The sequence below is a fragment of the Schistosoma mansoni genome, chromosome 3 (genome assembly GCF_000237925.1).
Source record: "Schistosoma mansoni strain Puerto Rico chromosome 3, complete genome".
NCBI lineage: Eukaryota > Metazoa > Platyhelminthes > Trematoda > Strigeidida > Schistosomatidae > Schistosoma > Schistosoma mansoni.
In genome coordinates this window covers 26,527,180-26,554,452 of record NC_031497.1, presented here as the reverse complement: position 1 = coordinate 26,554,452, position 27,273 = coordinate 26,527,180, and the positions used below count along the sequence as shown (strand labels likewise).

Genomic DNA, 27,273 nt, shown 5'->3' with positions numbered 1-27,273 from the left:
CACACAGGAGCGGCCGCGAATCGATATCGTCGAGACCAATGTGGTGGAATTCTACTCTATAGGTTTGTGGAGTTCAACTAGATTAGTTGTAAGTTTATCATCACCATGAATTTGAGTGATCACTATTTGATATCACGAATTGATTCAAGTTTGAAATACGATCCACTTAGATCTCCATTAAATAGTCTGAAAACATTGTTCCCTTCTGAGAACATGAAAATTCTGAGGGCAAGACTATAATTTATAGACGAACCAATCAGATTAAAGATAGCAGATAATAGATTTTGGCGCGGAATTCATCCACTTATTTAGCTAGATGTCCCTTTGAAATTATAACTGATGTAAATTCATGATCTCAAACATATAAAATTATTAAAATCTCCACGAAACCCCTTTCTGATAATTAGATTTAATGTTTTCATCATGAATTTACATCAGTTATAATTTCAAAGGGACATCTAGCTAAATAAGTGGATGAATTCCGCGCCAAAATCTATTATCTGCTATCTTTAATCTGATTGGTTCGTCTATAAATTATAGTCTTGCCCTCAGAATTTTCATGTTCTCAGAAGGGAACAATGTTTTCAGACTATTTAATGGAGATCTAAGTGGATCGTATTTCAAACTTGAATCAATTCGTGATATCAAATAGTGATCACTCAAATTCATGGTGATGATAAACTTACAACTAATCTAGTTGAACTCCACAAACCTATAGAGTACTGATTAAAATGGCAATAAATCCACCACGAAAGTAACCAAGTATTTTAGGCCTTTGATGGACAGTCAGTCAGTCAGTCATCTACAACGTAGGACCAGGCACACATATGTAGCGGTCCAAGTTGCCATACCTCATTAGCACAACAACATGAATACCAAATTCAGAGGTAGTTAATTTCATGGTGAGAATACATAAAACCAAGGTTGTATGTAAGGATATAGTACAGGAGGGAAGACAGATATGAAGCATTTTTTAATTTCAAGATTTAAGAGAAGATAAAGAGTGTATACACCTAAGCCATTGTGATCGATTCTGAGCCATGTCACCCAGAGTTTCCAACCATTGGTTACGATAGTCAAACATTATAACACAAAAGATTATATTTTACAAAAAAATTGTAAACTTAGTAAGCCTACATTACAATAAGTAAATTGAACTGGAAGAGCCCGTTAATAGAGTCATAGGGTAACACCAGTTCCAGTTTGACAGGAAGTATCATTTCTTTTTAGATAGTAGAAATACCTTCTAGCATGAAAAGTGGGTCGATCAGAATATCCATTCGTCACAGTATTAGAGTTACGGAAACAAGTAGTCACTTTACGAATAGATCAGTAGGAGATGATCAATTCGGTGTTACATACCATTCAATGATCATTTAGTGTATAGATTCGAACAAACGTAGTTTATGCAATCAATGTAATACTTGCTTTCATTAGTCTCTATTGCAAAATAACAATAAAATTGTACTCGGTTTTTATAGAATTGATGGATTAGTCTTAGCAGTTGTAATCAGGACGTACATTTCGTTCTATATGAAATTCGTCTGTTGAATGTACCTGGATCCCATTACTTATGTTCAGATAGGATAATCCTTTAGCGTTCGAACCAAAAGATACTTGATTTGAGTCCTAAGATGAATATCATCGTTGTGATTCAGTCAGTCATAGTAAACAATAAATCTGACACATGTTCACTTTACCACATAAACATAGAGAGATATCAGAATAGTACAAGTATTAACAGTATGAACGGTAATAGAAAACACTGGGCACAAATAATACGTTTCTAAAAAAACTTCAATTTTTGGGACAAAAAGTAAAAGATAACCATTAAAATCAAGATCTAAATCAAGACAAAGACTGTATGTATCTGTCCCATTAAAAGTGATTCTAAACCATATAACCCGAAATTTCCAACTTCCACTCAGATGCATCTATGTAACGAGTTCTAAATAGCAGCGGAATCCAAGATATATGTTTTGTCCTGGCAGAGACTTGTCATCTGGGTGCGCCTATATCCGAGTGTTGATGTTCACACAGGGATACGAACCTAATACCTCCCGCTTTAAACGTCAATGTGTTATTTAATGCGAAAGTCAATGTCAATATGAAGATACATCCAGCTGACAAGTCATAAACAGTAATAGATATTAGTCCTGGGTTTCATTGATAGCTAATAACAATCAACCTATTCTATGAAAAAATTGATCATATTACTAACAATATAACCCAAAACCGATATATTGACTATAGACAAAGATGGTTGGTGGTTAGCAGTGGAATTCAGGACACGCATTTCATCTTATTTGGGACTCGTTAGCTAAATTTACCTGCATCCCAGAGTCCATGTTCACTTTGGGACTCGAACTCAGTACCCTTTACTTTAAACGCCATCGCATTACCCATTCAGCTACTGAGTCCTCATCGCCACTTACTCATGCAATGTGATGATGTTTAACTTCACTTGGTTCTGTTTGCTTTCATCTTCCCATTGTTGTTTAGGACTACTATTGATCAGTCTTTTATTATCATTTTTACCAGACCAAACAAAAAAATTGAATATTTTCCCTTTTTCTTTAAAACAGTAAAACTTTATATCAACCATGTCATAATGATCATTAATAATAATAGTATATTGTTACCACAGCAACCAAAAAAATTATGATTAATTAACAAATTTTCTTTTATTAAAATGAAATTTTCATAATTACTAATGTCATTATTCGATTACTAATCGATGTAGCGATCCCAGGATTTTTTGTACATTTAAAAGGTCACTAAGAATGAACTGAAAGTTAACGCTTAGTTTTTTTTTCTTTCTTTTTTTGTTGCTGGTCGATTGAATAAGAAAAATCTTTTGATAAAATATCGAATTGTTTTAATTCATAGGGAACTTAAGGGTAATAGAATGATGGTGATATCTTATAGCCTATTGATTGATCATAGGATGAACTTGGCACTGTGCCAAACGAATGATGCGTTACTTAGTACCAGAAGCTTAGAGTCAACTCTGAGTCCTTTCTGGTTCTTTTTGCTGAAACGTGTCCGTTTGAATCCAGAAGACAAATATTAGCCTACACTGTATGAATCATGTATTTTAGATATACATGGTTTAAATACAAGTAGACTAGACCGTATTACGTTATGAAACGACAATTAATAATTATACAAGATCAAATCAAAAGTGTCTGTGTTAGAGACTGTAACTAATGAATTGAGAATAACTTAAGAATGGTAAATCGTATTATATAATACAGTCACTGAATAAGCGAAGATGGATGGTGGCTAGCAGTAGATGGTTTGTAGAGATTGTTAACCTTTATAGTTTAAATCACGGATTGACCCTAAACTATCATCAAAAGCCTGGAATACTGGACATATCAAATGTGAGGCGCAGCTACACACTAAAGATATTACAAAATGTTTACTCATTATCACGAGTCGATTGAAGTTGAACATATAAACCAAAGAATACCTGTTCAGTAGTTTAAAAGTTAAACACTTACAAGGAGACTTCAAGGTTATGATCTTGATCTTCAACGAATTCATGAATACCTACTGTTTAGAAGTCACACAATAAACAGAAGGGGATTTGTGGAGATTTCAGTATTTTTCAAAGTTGAAATCATGAGTCAATTGAAGCTAGATCACCATCGAAAACCTGGAAGCACTGGACGGCCATTTCGTCCTATTATGGGACTCCTCAGTGACAGTGCGCATCCACGGTCCTGCAATCGCGAGATTCGAACCCAGGACCTACCAGTCTCGAGCCAGAGCCCTTAACCGATAGACTCACAATAAAGTTAAAACATATGTCTAATACTTCATGCTTTTCAACGGTTATCTAACTAATAGTTACTATGTGATGTAGATTATAAAATAAGTTAAGTCTAGGGTGAAACTTGACATGTTTCAAATCGATCATTTGTAACCATCTGGTATCTAACCAATTTAACTTGAATAAAACAAAATGATACAAACAAGACAAATCGATCTTTCCTGAAGTTTTTACTTTTTTCCGTTTTTTTTATTGTCCAAACATCCTTTTTTTAATTTGACATATTTATTACAAAAATCAAATTTAAAGTTACCCCTTTTTTATTGATAGAGAGATATTCAGTCATATCTGTGTTCAAGGCTATAAAAAGTACTTTATGTATTGAATGTACTTTTATGTGTGTATGTGTGTGTGCATGTGAAGATGATGCACATTTAAATCTGAATGAATGAAGAAGTAGTCCAATATGAGATACCATCTGTATGTATGTGTTCTGTTGGTTATAAGATGATAGTCAATGATAGGATAAGTCTTAGTGATTAATTCATTGTGTTGGGAACTAGATGATGTAACATTTTCTGTTTTCCATTAATCACCTATTTATACTTTAATACTATCCTGCTATGATATCGTTATATCGATTGAATGAATGTGTGCCCTGTTTATGTATGAACGTGCTGATTCCCTCCAATGAGAGAGGAGTGAATTATCTATCAGAGCAATGATACCCAAAAAGCCGTATGAGCAGTTTTGAGTACTTGTCAGTCCTGCTTTCTGCCTGTCCAGAACACCAATAACAGCCTCTGCAATATGAATCATTATTCTCAAACATACTGGGTTTATATACCAATCAAACAGATAATAAAATAGAAAATAACATTTGTGCAAGATCCGGCCAAATGTGGCTGTGAGTAGGGGGAACAGTAATTAATGGACTAGGGACAACTCAAGAATGGTAAATCGTATACTAATAGTCTATAGGACATTTGTCTTATTACTTCAGATATATCATTAATTAACTATTTTCAGTATAGGGTTGTGGAGATTGTTGAGTTTAGATCGATATCATCAATGGTTCAATGTTAAACCACCGTTGAAAATCTGGAAGCACTGGACGACCGTTTCATCTTAGTATCGAACTCTTCAATAGTGCGAATAGACGATCCCACACGCGGGATTTGCACTCAGGACCTTCAGTCTCGCATAAGAACACTTAAAATCTAGACAACTGATCCGGCATCCAACGGTATCTATCTTCAACCAATCCACGATAATGTGCGACCGTACACCATTGTCTTCGTGTGCGATAACAAAAGTCCTGGATTCGATTCCCGCGTGCGGGATCGAAGATGCTTACTGGCACTGAGGACTTCGATATTAGGACAAGACCGTCATCCAGTGCTTCCAGGTTTTCAATGGTAGTCTAGCACTGATTGATCCATGATTTCTATGAATCTTATAGTACCCCTTACCCATTGTTAATTTTGTAATTCTATACATCACTTTATCGCTTCTTCTTTGATTATTCTCATAGCGTAATGGAAAACTATACACCAATATCAATGGGGTAGAATTCACTCTCAGTAACCCATCACAAATATTTAATGATGGTCGTATGCATGTGATTACAATGGATCGAAATAAATCACAATTCAATTACACTATAGATGGACATCATACATCCCATTATGTACCTAGTAAGTAGTTCGAGGAAGATGTTTTATATATATTTTTGTAAAGAATTCCTTGATTGTTTTTCTCTCTCTCTCTCCCTCCCTCCCCCTCTCCCCTCTCTCTCTCTCTCTCTCTCTCTCTCTATATATATATATATATATATATATATATATATATATGGCTTGCTTGTTGCCAAGTTATTTTTGACTAACTCTTCTTCCCACCTATTTATATCCATCTCTTGCCTACATAAATAAACCTACACAATTACTTCATGTGATGGATACTAATTTTTTTTACTCTATGGGATGGGATAAATGTGGGGATGAAAAATAATTTATAAATTTTATGATAGCAAGATAAGTAGTTTGGTAATAAAATAACTGAATCAAAGCATGGTCATGTATACTAATCTTTCTGTCGGTTGTTACCCAAAATGTCTTAGAAATATTGCTCGCATCTGCTGGGATCACTGGGTAAGTAATATTGAGGTCAGACACAGGGTATTAGAGAGTGATGGTAAATCAGTTGATGAGGTCATGAATCTTCATCGACTGAGATGATTGGGCCACGTGTTACGTATGCCTGAACACCGATTACCACGGCGCGCTATGCTGACTAGTGTAGGGAATGGTTGGAAGAGAGTTAGGGGCGGCCAAACCAAAACGTGGCATCAGTGCTTGGAGTCATTAACTTTTAGTTTGAACCATGTTGATAGATGCAGACTACTTGGTTGGGGTCCGCGTGACTATTGTAACTAATGGTTGGAGACTCTGTATGACATGGCTCAGAATCGATCACAATGGTGTAGGTGTATACACTTTTTATCTTCTCTTAAACACTGAGATTAAAATTGCTTCATATCTGTCTTCCTTCCTATACTATATCCTTATATACAACCTTTCTCTCATATATAATACCACCGTTAAATTAACTACTTCTATGAATTTGGTATTCATCTTGTTGTGCTGATGAGGTATGACAACTTGGACCGATGCATATGTGTGCCTGGTCTTACGTTGTAGATGACTGACTGACTGACTGTTACCCAACATATAAATGTGATTACAAGTTCTTTGCACAATTCTTTTACATTCTTTAGTACGTTGAGTTAATTTACTGTTTCCAGTAAATTGACAAAAAGAATCTAATCAGAAAGGGGTTTCGTGGAGATTTTAGTAAATTTTGTATATAGTTGAGAACATGAGTCAATTGAAGCTAGATCACCATGGGAAACCTGGAAGCACTGGACGATCGTTTCATTCTATTATGGGACTCCTCAGTGGCAGTGCGTATCCACGATCCCGGGTTCGAATCTCACGAAGCATGCCTACCATCATGGACTGTAATAGAGTAAATAATGATTCCATCTTTATTTTGATCGATTGCCATGTGCTAAGTCAAAATTACTAACAATAGTGGTATTTATCCTCACCCCTAATTAACATTTCGGCATTTAGATGATATTAGTTCTTGGTTAAAAACCTTAATCCTAATTTCTAACCCCAACGTCCAACTCTAAGTCTTAATCCTAACTCCTTATACTGACTAGTCACCCCCTGACCCTAGCACACAGGTGAATGCTCTCAAGGTCAATTAACCGTCTCTCGAAACACTTGTAAACTTAAGATTTATTTACACATAATAACAACAATATTATTATTCATTTTGTGTTAGTTGTTTGTATCTTCCCACTGATGTTTAGTAGTGCAATTGATCAGTCTTTTATTGGTATATGTGCATCCTGTGTGGATTGTCTCTATATTGCCCTAAGTCACAAGTATTACAAGCAAGGATGGATGGTAGCTAGCAATGGAATTCAGAACGTTCATTTCGTCTTATTTGGAACTCGTTAACTGAGTGTACCTTCATTCCAGAGTTGATGTTCCCCCCAGGACTCGAACCTAGTACCGTCCGCCTCAAAAGCCACCGCACTATCCACTTGTCTACAGAGCCCTAATAAGCGCTCGTTTATACAATGTGGTGAAGCTTAATTCATTTTTTTATTGTTTGTTTGGATTTTCCCATTGATATTTAGCTAAGTGGATAACGCAATGATCTTTGAAGTGAACGACACTAGGTTCGAGTCCCGGAGTGAACATCAACTCGGATATAGGTACATCCAGCAAAAAAAGTCTCAACTAGGACGAAACGTGCGTCCTGAATTCCACTACTAGCCACCATCCGTCTTTGCATTTAACAATCATTATTATTCTGCTTTAGTAAACATGCACAAAACATATTTTAACAATCGAAATTGTAGACCAAAATTTTCTTTTTATACAAAAATTGCTGTAATGGTGGAACTTCGAAGGGGGTTAAATAGTAAGTATACGCGCCAAACGACCATTTAAATCTTCAGCCAGTTTTTTTAGTCAACCAGGAAACATGGTTTAATTATGATATAAAATAAGAGAATTCGATGAAACTGTAATTTTCATAGTTGAAAGCATAAGTCAGTTGAAGCCAGACCACCATGGAAAACATGGAAGCACTGAACGGCCGTTTCATTCTATCGTGGGAATCCTCAGCAGTGCGCATCCACGACCTAGCCTCGCGAGATTCAAAACTGCAATTGATGGACGATGTATGAACGATGCTTAGGTGACCTTGACGATGTCTACCTACTCACTAAGGTTAAAAAAGGTTTATAAATTGGTATGAGGAATTAAAATTAAGATTTACAGTTGTATGGTAGGGTTATGAATTAGAATTAAGATTTTCATCACGAACTGACATCAGCTGTATTGCCGAAATTCTATTTAACGATATGGATGAATGAACTACGTGTCAAAATCGAAAACCTGGTATCCTAAACATGATTGGTTCGTCCATAATCTTGTATGATTACCTAACTTAACTCTATCATATTAAACTCAACCTAAATTTGAACTTAATTCTCATTTATGAACCGAATACTACCCTTTTAGTGGCCTATTGATCTGACTACGATTTGAATGAATGAATGAATGAATATGCCATGAATTTAAATCGTCAATTTTACTTTGGAAAATACACGTAGGCTAACACTGTTTGTGAGAAAACGGTAATAAGAAACCCAATATGGGTTAGATAAATTTATTTCAGGGACTTGGTTATTCAAAAGCATATTAAGATAAGAAGGAAGATAGTGAAACAAAGCGGAGCGGAGACGGAAAGCCAACCAACTCCATCTGATAGAGTACAACTCAATATTCATATTTATTTATTTATCTGAACACATAAATATTGGTACAAAGGGGCTCCGAATATATATGCGCCACATAAATCACTTGATTTGTGTATGGGCTAGGGTACTGTCCGGGTGCCCCAGATTGAAGAAGGTGGTTTTTTTTGAGGATTACACTCGTAGCCTTCGACCTAGAAGTCTGATCTATAAGGAAGTGGAGCAACGTTGGGGTATTCAATACCATGGTAGCTGGTGACCAACAATACGTCCATACATCATTCGTTACCTTAAGATCCTGGAACCCTTATGTTCAATTGGTTTGAAATCAGGGTTTTCTAACTGTCCTAGATGTATCCTCCATATCCACCAACCAGTTTAATGCACTGGACATTCACTTTTCGTCCTCTCAATTTCGTAAACAACACCTGTGTTCATCATTTCCATCGAACTTGGCAAATGAATCTACTAATTTTTGGTAAACAAACAATATGTTGTTGATGAAAAACAAAAACAATACCCTTTCTATTCGTTTCATGTGGAAATATGAAAGTACAGTTTACGTAATTCATTCTTCTAGGTTCTTTTGATTAGTTTGTTGTTGAAAAAAACATTGAATATCACCTTTCATAGATAACATTTAAGACTGATCTTAGTGAAATAACCAGAAAACACTGGACACCTGTTTTGTTCATGTCTAAGACTCCTCAGTGGAGTGCATCCATCATCTTGCCAGGAATCTAACATAGAACCTTTGGTTTCAAGCGAGAATGTTTAACCTCTAAGCTACTGAATTAATATTCAATGGCCGATATGTTTAACTTCTATCAACTCATACAACCATCTTCCAATTTATTTGGTGGGTAACTGCTTCTCATTGGACATAGTTGACCTTCACTGGTCACATCTTCTCGCGAGAACTTGGTAATTATCTTTCAATATTAGTCACTACTATAAGCGATTGATGGAGATTTCGTGATAGGTGATACGTATGATAGTCAACAAGAAACCCTGTCTAACCTGAGCTCTGTACTATTTGGCACTCGTCAGCAAGCTTTACCTTTCATCGTAATGAGCCTGACGCTCACTGGAGGATTCAGTCACATGTCATCCGGATTCATTGTTATGGACATTACCCTTGACTTCCTGTTGAACTGAGACGTATTCAAAACTGATCGATAAAATCCGATTAACACTAAAAAAAGGACTTAAGATATATGACTTTGTTTACTACTCAGTGATCGATCATTTCTAAAATTCCATCGTTAACATACACACTGTTGAAGAGTTCCATGATAGGATGAAATAGCTGTTCAGTTGTTCCAGGTTTTCAGCGGTTCTCTAGCTAAGATAGTCCGTGATGTTAACCGTGATGACATCATAACTATTATTGACACTATCGCATGATTTATGCATCCAGTAAAGAAAGTACACATACACTACCATTCACTTTTGACACTCACTATTTTACACTTTACACCATTTTCGAGAGTTTACTGTATTTATTACGTATGATTAGTACTTTCAGTTAGTAATGTGAGATGATGAGAAGATTTATAGTTGAGGTAGATGATAATGGTGGAGGTTGGTCCTCTGTTCTTGGTGATTTCTTCATAGAGCTTTTATTGTTTTTCTGAAGGGAGATATAATCACAGTAAACAGGTAGACAACAACAGATTATACATCAACAATAACCAATCACTATCGAGGTCATCTGTGGAAATTTTTGAATAGTACGCTTCTACCTGAAGTTTGTGCTGATGATCCTGTTCATAAGAACAATGAAAGCTAAACTAGTAAGTGAAACTGCACCGAAAGGTTAATAATCTATGTGCCAACATAAAGGTTACGATGATTAGTAGTGTTAAAGAAAGTTTATGATTTGTTCAACCACAAGGTCATCAGTGTGAAGTGAGAGAGAGTGAGTGAGAGAGAGAAAGCAACAGTCATTTCATTTTAATAGACACACGATACACATCAATAGATAGACAAACCCATACGTACACACGCACATATATCTATTCGTAAAAGTGATTCGCTTAATGTATGTATGTATAACACCTTAGCGTGGGCGTGTGCGTTCATCCAAATTAAACAGCCTTAGTATAATACACCTACACACACACATACACACATACCTATGTGCACAGTAGTGCTTTCTTGTTTCTATGTTGGTGTTAAAACTTTTCAACACAATTAAATCATAAGAGGAAGACAGAGTGAAAAAGTGTGACTTTTTTTTCTACCAAGAAAAAACAAAACAAAAACAAACAAACTTCTGACTGTTACATTTTTTTACACAAAATTAAGATTCGTTTTTCATATACAGTAGTTCTAGTCATTGTAAGTAGGAGGAGATGAAGATGTAGAAAAAGACGTACAAGAAGACGTAGAAGAAGAAAAAGAACAGTATTTACTGATTGGTATATTCAAATCCATTTCTATTATACACCCCAATGGTAAATGGTTTATTTTTCTTTTTTAATCTATTTATATAGCAACAAAATACTATGTGCGTGCATGTGTGTATGTATGTGTGTGTGCGTGTGTATGTGTATGTATTATAAATTACCAAGAGAACAAGAGAGCGAACGAACGAACGAGAGTGAGAGAGTGTGCTACCAAATTTTGTGGTATATATATAATTTAACTTATAAATGTATACAGTAGAATAATAGTAGTATCATTCATTCATACAAAAAAATTTTATATACGAATTACTATTGAAGAGATTAATAAGTAAATAAAGCAACTCACTGTGATTAATTTAGTGAGTAACTGAGTGAATGAATGAATGAGAGGGTGAGTGAAAGGGAAAGAGGATAGTAACCAAGATCATTTTATTGAACGGAACTATTATCAACGATTACATCATCATTACATAATCATTATAACTATATGTGTATATTCAATATATGAATGAGTACAATTGTATGATACCTTCATTGTATACAAACGGATTTATAATTAATCATATTCTATTCTAGTAAGTTCCCTTTTGTTTAAAATGAATGAAAGTGATATGATTACATAATGTATAATTATTCTTTTTAATATCATTGATTATTACTTACTTACTTACGCCTGTTACTCCCAATGGAGCATAGGCCGCCGACCAGCTTTCTCCAACCCACTCTGTCCTGGGCTTTCTTTTCTAGTTCTATCCAACTTTTGTTCATTCTTCTCATGTCTGTCTCTATTTCTCGGCGTAATGTGTTCTTTGGTCTTCCTCTTCTTCTTTGGCCTTTAGGATTCCATGTGAGGGATTGTCTTGTGACGATCATTGATTATTAGTAGTATATAATATAATAATGATGATAAAGATTGGAAAGAGGATTAGAGTGACATGATATCTATTTATCAAGTTATTCATTGTTGATTAGAGTGATATAGATTAGTTGGTTAAGATCATGAGTCGATTGAAGTTAGACCACCGTGTTCTGGCGCGAGACTGGTTGGTTCTGGGTTTGAATCCCACTAGGCTGGATCGTGAATGAGCATTGTCATTGAGGAGTTCCACAATAGGACGAAACGGCCATCCAGTGCTTCCAGGTTTTCCATGATGGTCTAGCTTTAATTGACTCATGATCTTAACTATATAAACTTATTAAGATCTCCACAAAACCCCCTTGTCATATAGATTAGTTGGTTAAGATGAACATAATATGTTGGTTATCTTCCTTAGAGATTTTAAACTCCAGTATTTGTTATAACTTGTGGTTGAAGGTTCTAGGTGGCATGACTCAGAATCGATTACAATGGCATAGGTGTATCCACTCTTTATCTTCCCTTAAACCTTGAGAATAAAATTGCCTCATATCTGTCTTTCTCACTATACTATATCCTTATATACAACCTTTCTTTTATATATTACCACCACTAAATTAACTACTTCTATGAATTTGGTGTTCATGTTGTTGTGCTAATGGGGTATGGCAATTTGGACCGCTATATATGTGTGCCTGGTCCTACGTTGTATGTGACTGACTATAACTTGTGACCGCCTGGATGCCGTGTTAATGCATAACGTGATAATAACGCCAATTAGAGAGCAGCGAATTATCGATCGGACCAATGACACATGAAACCAGTACCAGCAGTCTAGAGTACTTGTCAGCCCTGCTTGTTGAGTCCAGAACACCAATCTCATTATATTTCAAACATACTGAGTTTATATACCAATCAAACTGACCATATGTACAAGATTCAGCCAAATGTGGCTGTAAATAAGGAAGATAGTAAATAATAGACAGGGCATAATTCAGGAAGGGTACATCAAATAACAATAGTTTATAGTTCAAAATAAAGCTTATAATAAGAGGGACATGAATATGAATGGTTTAGTTGCTTAGCAATTATACGATAAAAAAAAGTATATGCATAGTATTGGTCTATGAATGGATCCCAAAGTTACCATTCATTAATCTTATCGTGACATAACAGTATTCCTTCATACACACTGATCTATTACATTTTTTCCAAACTTTAATCTCCAATATTGAATCTATCACGTTAGTATTGTTATGATAATTTTTTAATTGTTTCACTATATACCTGATTCTGTCATTCTGGATTATACTCCTTGAATAACATCTTCAACCCCTAATCTTTCGGATTACTGCTTATACTCTTACTACTTCTACCACTATAGGATTTGAATCGACAACTGCATCTCTTTGCTAATGTGGTATGGCAACTCGAACTGATGTACGTACGTACGTACAAAGTTCTACGTTGTAACTGACTGACTGACTGACTGATCAATCTTATCTTTCGAATGAATATTGAATTCACGCTAAGGTGGTTAATCAACACATAAATGATGACAAGAGGTATTTCTTACGGATGAAAGATGATTCCTAATCAAATCATTGGGTGATATCGATTGTAATCGTTGTATTATGTAATCACATTTTGTCTCTAACATAAAGAATGTCCTTAAGATATCTAATCAAATAATATATATTGTATTTACTTGAAGTTCTCATCTTGAAGAGATATTATGGTAAATTCATTAGTTGAGATCATGAATCAATTGAAGCTAGACTACTATTGGAAACCTGAAAGTACTGGATGACCGTTTCGTCCTAGTATGAGACTCGTCAGTGGTAGCGTGTATCCACGATCCGGCACGTGAGACGAAACAGCCATCTTCATAACTTTTCCAATCAGGCGAAAAATTAGTTCTATCACGATATTTTTATTGATTGTTGGTTGACTTGAGGGTCAAGCTTCTAAAACGTCCTTAGTCTTGTTTATATTTCCTTTATGGAGAGGATATTTTTCTGCGATCTTTTATGTAGATTGAAATAAGTAAAGATATATCATAGTGTTTAACACCTAGTTGGTGTTAATGTGAACGAAGATGAAGTGAAAGGTATCAATCACATGGGATGAAATTCGAATCATTCATTTTTACCTGATGATTTTGTTCAGAAGAACAATAAAAGCTTCACAATTGAGCCATCCAACTCACAAAATATCCAAACTCTACTAAAATTATCCACTTGGGATAGAAATCTTCACTATATCGAAAATTGTAACCAAAGCCATTTTTAAATGAATACACGAGTCGATCTAAGGTAGATCACCATTGAAAATCTGTCAGCATCGGATGATCTTTTTGTCTTTGTATGAGACTCCTAAACAGTGAGCATTCACGGTCCCTCAAGCTCGACTCGGGCTCAGGACATTTGATCTCGCGTGTGAACTCTCAACATCTAGAACAATGAGTCAGCATCCATCGATGCCAACGTCAGACTTCAATCGATCCATGATCTTGTGAAATCTTTCAACCATTGTCTGAAATGGATAACTGTCTCACACCTGACACGAATTGAACTCGATTGGTCATGGCTTCTAAACTGTAAAAGTACTACATTCTTCATGAATCTCCATACTTATTTAATATATTTTTAATTAGCCATTATTATTATGCTTAGTGTTAAGGTTTAGAAGATGAAACATATTGTCATCTTCATATTCTATTGTAAATTTAATAGTAACAAGAGTGTACATGTTAGAGAAAGGCAAACATTAACTGGAAATAGAAAAATATGCTCTTGATTCTATGTCACTTATGACTAACAAAATGATTAACTAAATTGCTTTTATCAGAAGGGGGGTTTTGTGGAGAGTTTAGTAATTTTATAGTTGAAATTATCAGTCAATTGAAGCTAGACCACTATAGAAAACCTGGAAGTCCTGGACGGCCATTTCATCCTATTGTGAGACTCCTCAGTGGTCTAGAGGTTAAGCACTCGTGCGCGAGACTGATAGGTCCTGGGTTCGATTCTTGCGGGGTAGGGTCGTGGATGAGCACTACTGAGGAGTACCATAATAGGACGAAACGGCCATCCAATGCTTCCAGGTTTTCCATGGTGGTCTAGCTTCAACTATCAATTTTTTTTATTACAAATGTCATTACAATAAATTCGTCAAATGAAATATACACTAAACTTGAGTAAAAGAATTTTCGCATATCAAGTCGTATACAATGTAGAATCTAGCACATATATAGCGTTAGCGTTTTTTTAGTGAGTTAGTTTCGTACGGGATTGGGTCGCTAACCCCATGCCTAACCCTCCTCATTTACCCAGGCTTGGGACCGGCAGTAACTCTAGAAGAGCTACAGGAGGAGTTAGCACATATATACATCATTTCAAATTAATAGATCCCCATTAATATGATAAGATTAAATTGTCATAACAAATCCTACAATGGTAGATGTATTATCAGTATTAGTGGTACTAGAAAAGATTAAGAAATGAAGGTATAATTTGATTCTTTAACCGCTGGTAACAATAATCATATAGACCACAACCATGTAATCTACAACAACTTACATGGCTTAATTCAATAGTCAATGTCTTTATGAACTGATACTAGATCTTAGTTTAACTATTCCTACCTTTCTTCCAACTTATTCTTACATCATCATTGAAGATATAAGTTACACATTAGATATTGCAACTTACTTGCGCCTGTTACTCCTCGTGGGGTAGCATATGCCGCCCACCAACATTCTCCATCCAGTTCTTCCAGTCGTCATTCATCCTTTCCATATCATATAACTTGATTTCTTTAATTTGAAATAAGAATTTATGGTCTTACTTTTCAGAAGAGTTAATTTTTTAAAATGGTTTTACTAATATAACCCTTAGGTAAGTGAAAGGAAATATCAGAAATGTTTATCTCTAAGTGGACCACCTTTAAGAGACGTTAAAGTGACCCTCATAATGTTCATCAACTTACTAGGGCTAAATGAAGGTTACAATCTAGTAATCTTTACCTGATTTGGTTTGGACACCCGGGTAGGATCAAAGCCCTTACATAAATCAATGATAACTGTGACTGGCCTCATTGTTATTGTGTGGAGCATATGTATTTGGTACCCCCTCGTACCAATGTTTATGTGTTTAAGTAAACAAATAAATAATCTCTAAGTGATCTAATATTGTGTAGCTCAATCATGTATATGTTTGCCAGTGAACATTATCATCATGAAGTTACATGTATGTTTAGTCCTTGATACTTTCAAGATTCAACTAGTTGATATCAGTTTACAACAGTAAACTTCACTTTCCATGGATTTACCAAGCTAATGAGAATGGTTTATGCATTTTATTTGAAATCCCTGTCTAAATTACAAAGGAGTTATTGTTTACAACTGTTGCATGTCGGATCAATGCTCTAGAAGTTAAACGTTCTCATACGAAACCAAAGGTCCTGAGTTCGAGTCCCACATGCGGTATCGTAGATACACATTAACGAAGAATCTTATAATAAGACGAAATGGCCATCCAATGCTTCCATTGTTTTCAATAATAGTTAATGATATATATCAGAAGGGGTTTTATGGAGATTTAGTATTCGAATCTCGCAAGTGCAGGATCGTGGATGCATACTACCACTGAGGAGTCCCATAATAGGACAAAACAGCCATCCAATGCTTCCAGGTTTTCCATGATGGTCTAGCTTCAATTAATTCACGCTTTCAACAATGATACATATACATGTTAGTAGACAGATCATCTCCTTAGAAAGATTAAAGATCCTTTGAAAATAATCTATCCAAAAGTACCTCTTTTATAATCATCAATATTTTGTTAAAAGCACACTTTTAATGGAGAATTAAAGTACTTTTACCATTGTAATACATAGTAGTAATATTATCTTTATCAGTTTATAAAGAAAGTCATTTATACACATTATATCATGTCCTTTTTATAGTTCACTCTAATTGATCTGAAAGATCACGTTGATTTCACTGTTTTTCTTTCTTTCTTTACCTCTCCCCCCCCTCTCTCTGTATCTCTCTCTCTCTCTCACTTGTTCACCTTGAATGGATGTACTATTTAGAAATGATTTTACAGTTACATTTTATGATAGATAAACTATATTTGTTTTCGTAAGCAAAGATGAATAGTGGTTAGTAGTGGAATCCAGGATGCGCGTTTCGTCCTATTTAGGACTTGTCAGCTTTTGAATCTTCTCAATTGATGTTTTAGGACTGCAAATGGTCAGTCCCTAATTGACATATGTACATACTGTGCATATTGCCTTGATATAGCCTTTATTCACAAGTATTCAAACAAATAATACTAAGTGAATTTATATTTGTTTTTTTGTTCTGTAAAAGAGATTTGAAGTAACGAATTATTTGTAAAGTTGATTTAATACTAAAAGGCTGAGATTATTCTCAACATTTCTGATATTTAATGGTGGAAGGTGGCGAAATTTCGTAGATTCGTTAAAGTTAGACAATAGCACAATTAGAGGTCAACTCAGTGGTCTACAGTTTAAGCGTTCTCGCAAGGCAGGATAGTGGATGTGCACTGCCACTGAGGAGTCCCATAAGAGAACGAAACGGCCGTCCAGTACTTTCAGGTTTTTCATGGTGGTCTAGCTTTAAATGACTCATGATTTCAAATATAACGATTTTACATTCAACAATAAATGAGTTTTCTCCAGCTAAGTTTTCGTTCACTACAATCAGAGTTCATGACTATCACATCGTCTTCAATCATATTGATTCAATAGTTAGTTATCATATACATCATCTACTTCTTACAGATATTACTGATCTTGTTAAATAAGTCAGTCATTCAGCTACAACGTGGGACTAGGCACATATATGCATCGGTCCTAGTTGCTATACCTCGTTAGCACAACAAGGTGAACACTGAATTCATAGAAGTAGTTAATTTCATGGTGGTAATATATAAAAGAAATGTTGTATATAAGAATATAGTATAGGAAGGAAGACAGATACGAAGAGTGTATATACCTACGCCATTGTGATCGATTCTGAGTCATGTCACGCAGAGTCTCTAACCATTGGTTATGACAGTCACGCTGACCCCAACCAAGTAGTCCGCATCTACCAACATGGCTCAGACTAGAAGTTAGTGACTTCAAGTACTGATGCCACGTCTCCGGCGTTAAGGTCCTAACAAGTACGGAGCTAACATAAAAATTACCCACAAAAAAGTCGTGTGTGACTGACCTCAAGCAGTTGTCCCTTGAGCAATACGGTCACGCTCTCAGGTCATTAAGACCTCTTCTAATCCGATTTCCTTCGCAGATACCTCTAGAAGAATCCTTCTACGGTATGGGCAACCGGGAAGTGATAACTGTCCTCATACCTCTAACAGAACTCGGAATCACTCTATTCATCTTGTTAAATAGATAATCTATACTTAGTAGCTAGGGATGGAGAGAAAGAGATAGAGTGAAATTTTGATTGACTAATGAGTTGACTAATACACCCTTCTGATAATGATCATATGCTCACTAATGACTGGCTACATGAGGTATTTCCTCGAGTTCTAGTGAGAAGCAGTAACCAGTGGAGTTTAACCAGGTCTGTTGTGAGATATCAACTCACTGATGACACTGATGAATCTTTGCTCGATTTCGTGGATTAGTTGAAGTTAGACATTAACACTGTTGGATGCCAGCTCAGTGGTCTAGTGGTTAAGTACTCTGGTGCGAGACTGGTAGGTTCTGGGTTCGAATCTCGTGAGGCGGGATCATGGATGCACACTGCTGAGGAGTCCCACAATAGAACAAAACGGCCATTCAATGCTTCCAGGTTTTCGATGGTGGACTAGCTTCAATGGACTCATGATCTCAACTATATAATATCTAAAAAAGAAATGCACACATTCACTCTACACTACACTACATTGATTGACCTCTATGTACCTTTTTTGTTTCTACAAAAGAACCTCTTTTTAAGACTAAAATCTATTACATAATCATTAATAATCATCATATGATTAAATAAGAAAAAGGTAAATACCAAATTTGTTGAAACATCATTTCATCTTATTATAGAAAAAGAAAGAAAGAAAGCTATTTTGACATATTTGTACTTTTCTAGGATTTTCTTTTCTTCTATATATATATCTATGTCAGTTGAATAAATTATATAAATATGATCTTAATCCGTTTGGATGAATTCATTTCTAGTTGCTAAGTTAGTCAGTTGATAAGTCTTTTATGTTGCCATGGGGTGATAGTATATATATTACTTACTTACTTACTTACTTTCTTACTTACTCACTCACTCACTTACTTATTTACTTACTTACTTACTTACTTACTTACTTACTTACCTACTTACTTACCTACTTACTTACGTCCCTTACATCTCATAGGGGGGGAGAGAGGGGTGTATAGGCTTTTCATTAAGATTCTCAAACTAACTCTGTCTTGAATTCGCTTTTCTAGTTACTTCTAAGTGATATTCGTTTCTTTGATATCTTCTCATCATTCCTTGAGTGATATGTTTCTTGATCTTGGTTGTTTACTCTACCTTTCAGTATTTCAAGCATCCAGTGGGGCATGGACCTTGTTTTTTCTTCATGATTATGACCTTCGCTGCGTAGTATGCTTTGTTAATAATTGATTTAAGCCTTACGTATAAACGGTTGGGTGATGTAGATAAGCTTTTTCTATGCTACAAATGTAGTAGATCTAATCATACTGTCATCTTTACAACGGTTTATGAATTTTAAACAATAACCATTCTCAATTAGTCTCATTCAGTAACTTCACTTCGTCATCAATGGCATCGTTTATACATATACAATCAATCGTATGAAATAGACTCTTTAACAAACCCCATTTGTACTGAACTGGGCAATAACTATCATAACTAAGATACTGTCTTTGACTTTCTAGTTAACCGTACGAGCAGTCTAGAGTAGGTATCGGTCCTGCTTTCTGCCTACCCCAACCAGTTAAGTCCAGAACACCAGTCTCAGCCTTTGCGGTATGAATCATTATATTTCAAACATACTGAGTTTATATAACAAACAGACAGACCACATCGTACGAATAAAAAATGGAAAATAACATTTTCACAAGATTCAGCCAAATGTGGCTGTGAATGTATGAGGCAGTAATTGATAGACTAGGGTTAAGTCAAGAATGGTGAGTCGTATAATAATAGTCTATTGGTCAAAATAAAGCTTACAATAAGACGAACATGAATATGAATAGTTTAGGTATTTAACAGCTATACGATGAAAAATGTATGCATAGTATTGGTTCATAAAGAGATCCAAAAATTACCATTTATTATCGTTATCGGGGCATAACAATATAAGAAGGGGTTTTGTGGATATTCTAGTAACTTTTTAACAGTTGAGATCATGAATCAATTGAAGCTAGACTACCATGGAAAACCTGGAAGCACTGGACGAATCTCACAAGGTGGGATCGTGGATGCGCACTGTCACTGAGGAATCCCACAATAGGACGAAACGGTTGTCCAGTGCTTCCAGGTTTTTCATGATGGTTTAGCTTTAATTGATTCATGATCTCAACTGTTAACAAGAAGAATAATATAATTCAGAAGGGGGTTTTTGTGGAGATTTAGTATTTTTATAGTTGAAAGCGTGAGTCAATTGAAGCTAGACCACCAGGGAAAACCTGGAAGCACTGGACGGCTGTTTCGTCCTATTGTGAGACTCCTCAGTGGCAGTGCGCATCCACGACTGGATTGGTTGAAGTTAGACATGAACACCATAGGATGCCGGCTCAGTGTTCTATCGGTCAAGTGCTCTGGCGCGAGACTGGTAGATCCTGGGTTCGAATCTCGCGAGGCGAGTTCGTGGATGCGCACTGTCATTGAGGAATCCCACAATAGGACGAAACGGCCGTCTGGTGCTTCCCGATTTTCCCTCGTGGTCTAGCTTCAATTGATTCACGCTTTCAACTATAATATAATTCAATAAATTGTATCTATTCGAATTCAAGACATCTTGAATAGATCTGTTATAAATTAACTTTTTCTTCAATGTTTCAATTCACATTCAAATTTTTTTAAAAAAAAACAACTATCACAGTGCACATTTGTTCATTTGACCTTGTAAAAGCTTGCACTTGATTGGGCAGTTATTTTCATGATCTATATAATACTTGACTGTGATTGGTTTATTCAATTACCAGCTGTGATCGAATTTTAGTTTTTAGAATATTTCAAATGAAATTTTTTTTCCGGTGTGAGGTTGTGGAGATTGTTACATTTTTGATTGAGGTTATGAATCGATGAATGTTAGACCACCATTGAAAACCGGGATGTATTGGACGGCCATTTTGTCCTTGTATGGGACTCTTCAGTGGGAGTGTACATCCATGATCCCGAACGCGGGAGTGGAATTCGGAACTTTCGGTCGTGTGCGCGAACGCTTAACTTCTAGACCACACAATCAGCATTTAGCCAATTCACCGAATCTTGCGATCATCTTCCATTGTCTGAGATAGAGACATGTCTCTACCTGACACGGATTGAACTCCACTGATCATAGCTTCTCACTAGAACTCCGAGAATTACTTCACGAAGCCAGTGATAATTTATCGTCAACATCCCCTGTGCAATGTTAATTTTAAGAGTTAAGTAGTGTGCGTAATTGAGCATATAAAACAAAAATTAAAATTTTTTTTATTCATGTAGTTGATTATTTGAAATGTATGATGATTGGTTGAGCCCTTAAATGCCCTGGTACGATCGAGGATGGGGAAAGTCCACTCTCCTTCTGTAAATGCTTTCACATAACCACCTGTATATAACCACTGTCAGGGAAGTCCTATTCACTGACTTCTCGCACCACGGGTGTTGTTTACGAAATTGAGAGGACGAAAAGTGAATGTCCGGTGCTTTAACCGGGTTGGTGGATATGGAAGATACATCTAGTGGAGTTAGAAAACCCTGATTCCAAACCGATTGTGCACATGTGTTCCAGTGTTCTAAGAAAACAAATACTGTATGAACCTATTGTTGGTCACCAGCTACCATGGTACAGAATTCCCTAACGTTGCTTGATATTTTGATATTTATTAGTGCTTGTTTATATATTACTTACTTACGCCTGCTACCCCTCGTCGAGAAGCATAGGCCGCTCACTAGCATTCTTCATCAAACTCTGTCCCAAGCAATCCTTTCCACTTCTTTTCAGTTGTTATTCATCCTTTTCATATCTGCTTCTATTTGCCGGCGTAATGTGTTCTTTGGCCTTCCTCTTTTCCGCTTCGTTTCCGGACTCCAAGTTAGGGCTTGCCTCGTGATACACATTGGTGATTTTCTTAATGTATGTCCGATCCACTTCCAACGTCTTTTCCTATATATAGATATACATATATATAAGTGTATACCATAGTTTATGTATTGCTAAACGTTTCAGTTGTTTAACAACAAGTAGTATATTTCAAAGTAACATATGTTTATCTACTTTACCCATGTACATCACATGAATTATTGCTTCAAGTAATAAGGAACTGTAAATTACATGTTTATTGTTTATTCATATTTATTAACAAAGGTGTAACTATTTAGTCGAGAAACTATCTCTATGTACATGTATATACGGTGAATATTGTGATTGTTATCGGCTTACTTGTATGTATGAGTAATGGACATCATAAAACTGGGCAACATGATTCATTGATCAATATCCCAGGTGGATGGTTGTTTAGTTTCATGGATTGGTTGAAGTTAGACATTAATACCGTTGGATGACGGCCGGCTCAGTGATCTAGAGGTTAAGCGTTCGCGCGCGACATCGATAGGTTCTGGGTTCGAATATCGTGAGACAGGATCATGGATGTGAACTGTTGAGGAGTCCCACACTAGAAAGAAGTGGCCGTCCAGTGCTTCCAGGTTTTCCATGGTGGTCTAGCTTCAATCGACTCATGATCTCAACTATAAAAAAAACATTTTTATTGATTAGGCTTCATTTAGTATTTTTGATGATCTCTCTAATAATAAGACTGATCAGCTTAACTTATCTACCAGTGGGATAAATAGTATCATAACAGTGGTAGTGTAGCGAACAAGAACTCGGGTGGAGACAACCAATTCATTGTTTGGTACAAAACTGAAGTGAATGGTTTCATAGTGAAACTTTCATTTGCCTTTCGGATAATATCGTCAATATACTATTCCGTGAGAAGTAAACCACTAGAGTTCCTGTACGATGTTGACCTTGAATTTGAGTGATTATTGTTGACACTTATCTTGTCATTGTCTACCTACATATGTTATTTGTCTTCTCCTTCGACTCAATTATTGATCTTATAGTTCTTCACCATTTTCTAATTGTTGGATAAACTGGATTGATTTTGATATGTTTATTAATTGTTTATTGAACTCAGTACCAAGTGCCTAGGAATCCCTTCATGTTCTTTCAACATTTTACCAGTATTGATAATATTATCCTAGAGGGACAATGGAAGCTTCATCATTAAACTAATCAGCTCAGAGAATTTAAACTCTAGCACAATTAACCTCTTAGGCAGTTGAATTTACTAGTCGGTCTAAGCTAGACCATCATTGAAAACCTGGAAGGACTGGATGGCCGTTTCGTTCTAGTATGGGACTCCTCATTAGTACACATACACGATCCCACAAGTATGATTCGATCCCAGGACCTTCGGTCTCGCGTGCGAACGTTAAAGCTCTATATCACTGAGCCGGCACCCAACAGTGCCAACGTTTAACTCCTATAGATACATAAATGACTACGCAACCATTCATCGATTATCTGAGGCTAGTAACTGTCTCCACTCGACACATGGAATGAACTCAACTGATCACGACTTCTCGCTAGAACTCAAAGAAATTGATCTTGAAGCTAAGTCATTAGTGAACACATGATTATTACCAGAATGAAGGTTTTTGGAGATTGTAGTAAGTTAACAATTGAATTCATGAGTGCTTCCAGGTTTTCAATACTGATCTAGCATAGCCTGACTCATGAATTCAACTGTTATAATACTACAAACTTCACAAATCCCTAACTAACGTACTTACTCCCGTTACCCTTCGTGGAGGAGCCTAGGCCGTTCACCAACATTCTCCATCCAACTCTGTCCTGAGCAATTCTTTCCAGTTCTTTCCAGTTGTTATTTCATCCTTAAACAGACTTATATTCATTTAATTCACTTTGAATAAAACAATACATCATTATAGCTTGTATACTTTGATTGACAATATAGTTTGATTGAAGTACTGAATGATCTGGAATGATTGCTTCTTATACCATTTGAAATTTCATTTAGAATCACATTTACTTACCATTTCTAATGGATGATGTACAGAACTTAAACTTGAAATTGAGATCAAGTACTTAGTAATTGGTATATTGAAACAATGGAACTATAACCATATCTTAGATACTTTTTTGAATGTATTTTGTAAGAATGATAGACAGTTCATAGAACCCGATCCTATTGACAGTTTCTTTTCATAGACAAATACAGTTCTTCCAATCAATCAATCTATATCTACATACATACTCATAGATACCTATATTAGTCAATCAGTTTGAATGACATTGTAAAATTTCAATGATGTAAGTATTGTACATGTGAATTAAAGAACACCAAACAATAATCCACATTCTAACTAATATGTCATAATATTCTTTTGGTACTACAATATAATTAATCATTGACCCGTTGATTGTAAGCAGAGATGTATGGTGACTAGCAATGGAATCCAGGATGTATGTTTCGTCCCATTTGAGACTCGCCAGCTGGATGTACTTATATCCAGGAGTTGATGTTTATTCTGGAACTGGAACTCAGTATTATTCGCTTGTGATTTAAGGCAATATCGAGGTAGTCCTTGCAGGATGCATATATGTCATTAAGAGACTAATCAACTGCAGTCCTAAACATCGATGAGAAGACTCAAACAATCAATACGAAAACTAATTATAATGTTGGTTGAATTTGATATGGCCTTGTACTGTTACTCCTAAACCATTGATACTAACCCCCCCTTGCACCTGGATTCAGAGAACTACTGATACGCCAACGCCTAATAGCTCATCTCAATCAATACGCGAGAAAGACTGACGAATTACCCTCCACATCTTTGAATCGGAAACTTGTTTGATGATATACAGAAATTACTGGGCCACAATTCATTATCTTTAAAAAATTACATTTATCTAAATAGTAGGCTGATAATTGATTTACAACAATCTAGTGACAAGAAACATATTATTGGCACTATGAACCATCTTAAGTTAGACATCCATTGGAAACCAAAAAGGATTGGATAGCTATTTTGTTATAGTATGAAACTACTGGGCGGTACGCACACCCCTATCCGCATTAAATGTCAAACCTAAGAACTCCAATTTCACACGGAGACCCTTAACCTATAGACCACTAAGTCAGCCTCCATTATCTTCAGCCGGGAGTTACCTAACATCTGACACAATTTTTATATATTCTCACTAGAACTTCAGGAAGTATGTAATGAAGTTAGTCATCAGTGAACGCGAAAGTTTTATTAGGATACGGCGTTTAAAGACGTTACTTTAATTTTCGCTCACAAAGTAGAAGGCTCCGATTTCAGTCTCTGATGGCGACGTCTCAGGTGTACACTTCTGAGAAGTTCCATACTATTACTAAATAACTGTTCAGTTATCCCTGATTTACAATGATAGTTTAACTAAGATCAGTCAGTGGTGTAATCTATGGAAACATGATCTTGTTTACCATTCATGATCAATCAATGCATACTATGAAGTACACTATATCAATATTCACTTCATGCATTATATAATGTATTCATAAGGATAAAAGTATCATTTAGTTAGTTATTGACAATTGAACAAAAGTTTGATGCACACACACAATCTTGTGAATACAGGCAAGTGGAATTCTGAAATGATAACCCCTCACACATTTTCTTCCACTTCAATTTCCCGCATCAACTTTACCCTCTGATTGGTTGTCATTACTTTTAAATCAATAAATTTCTGTAATGCTTGAAAGTCATGTTTTGTTTTTATAGATAAAACAATAGTACTAATTCGTTTCCTGCTGCTTGTACGACCTCGAATATTAAGTTCCTTGAAATTCATCTTCTTCTTGTGTTAGCCGTTGGGTGTTGATGTGTTGTGTGTAAATGGTTATTGTTGATTTAGAAGGGAATCGATGGTAGTAGAGTAGCCCAATCATCTATCCCTAGATCTGTAAATATCATAGGCCTGTACTGAGTCCTACCATGACATACCTCTTTATCATAAAATATATTTATAGTATGAATTCTACGACGATCACCCCCTTGTTTCTCCAAAGAGTTGATGAGGAGGTAAATATTAACATCACTATGGTAGTACTGGTTAGATAAGTGACTTAGTGGTTAAGGGGTTCGAATTTCAATCAACTGTTTTCAGGTTTGAACCCCACTCTATCTAGTTTTGTTTGAAGTACAGTGTAATATCACTGTCCTTCACACTTAGAGTGTTGTTCATACGTATGTACCTGGTGACTGATCGTCCCTCTTGAATGTCTGAGTAATTAGGTTAGGGATAAGTTGTAAGCATTCAATGGAAATGCGTAACTACACACATTTGAGGGATGTTAATAGTTGATTAAAACAAAATGAAAGCACTAAAAATTATGTCAATAAATGGACTTATGGTTCAGAAGTTTGCGTAGGTTGCCATGGTGTCTACTTATCTACAAAATTTAATGCATAGTATTAAATTTTGATATTCGGTATTTAGGACTGGCCTATAATAATTACAGAATTCGAGATAATTGAGCTACTCTAATATGACCGGTTCTATTGGGTAAATCGATAATGGCGATTAGCACACAACACTTTAACACTTGAATACTTACTTAGAGAGAAGACCGATTGCACGAAAACGTGTAATGATGACAAAATTTCTGTATATTACAATGTACGATGCAATATCATATATGATTATGTCTACAAGATATTGTGTATAGTATGTAGGATGTACCCTATTACGTAATAAAATTAATCATATTGTAGTGAACGAGAACATAAGTGGGGACAATCGAAGGGACAATCTGAGACCTGTACAGCAAATACTTTATTTGCAAAATATCAGTCAATCGTCTCAGATTTCATTGTTCTTTCTTTTCCACACCAATCATTCTATGTTCTCGTTCTCTTTTGTTCGATCTTCTTAACCTTCTGCCTCCAGGCATTTCATTTTCGAGTAATGATCACATCAGTAGCACACACCACACTCATCCCCCTTTTAAAACAGTCGTTCTTGCGGTGGTTCTACTCGCCGTGCCACTTTCTTCTTTTCTGCAGTCTGTGTCACGATCTCCGTCGAAATTTTGGGTCTGCAACATGTTGACCTTC

General features: G+C 35.8%; 1 protein-coding gene across 1 annotated transcript in view; it reads left to right on the top strand.

Annotated features, from left to right (window-relative positions):
* The window catches only part of Smp_130280 (cell polarity protein), a gene marked incomplete at its 5' end in the record, with an annotated part of 121,213 nt that overhangs the window by 62,085 nt on the left and 31,855 nt on the right, over positions 1-27,273 (top strand). Inside the window, one exon of the mRNA XM_018799811.1 lies at positions 5,313-5,475. Within this exon, the coding sequence (XP_018651563.1) occupies positions 5,313-5,475 (163 nt within the window). The remainder of the gene's footprint in view (positions 1-5,312; positions 5,476-27,273) is intronic.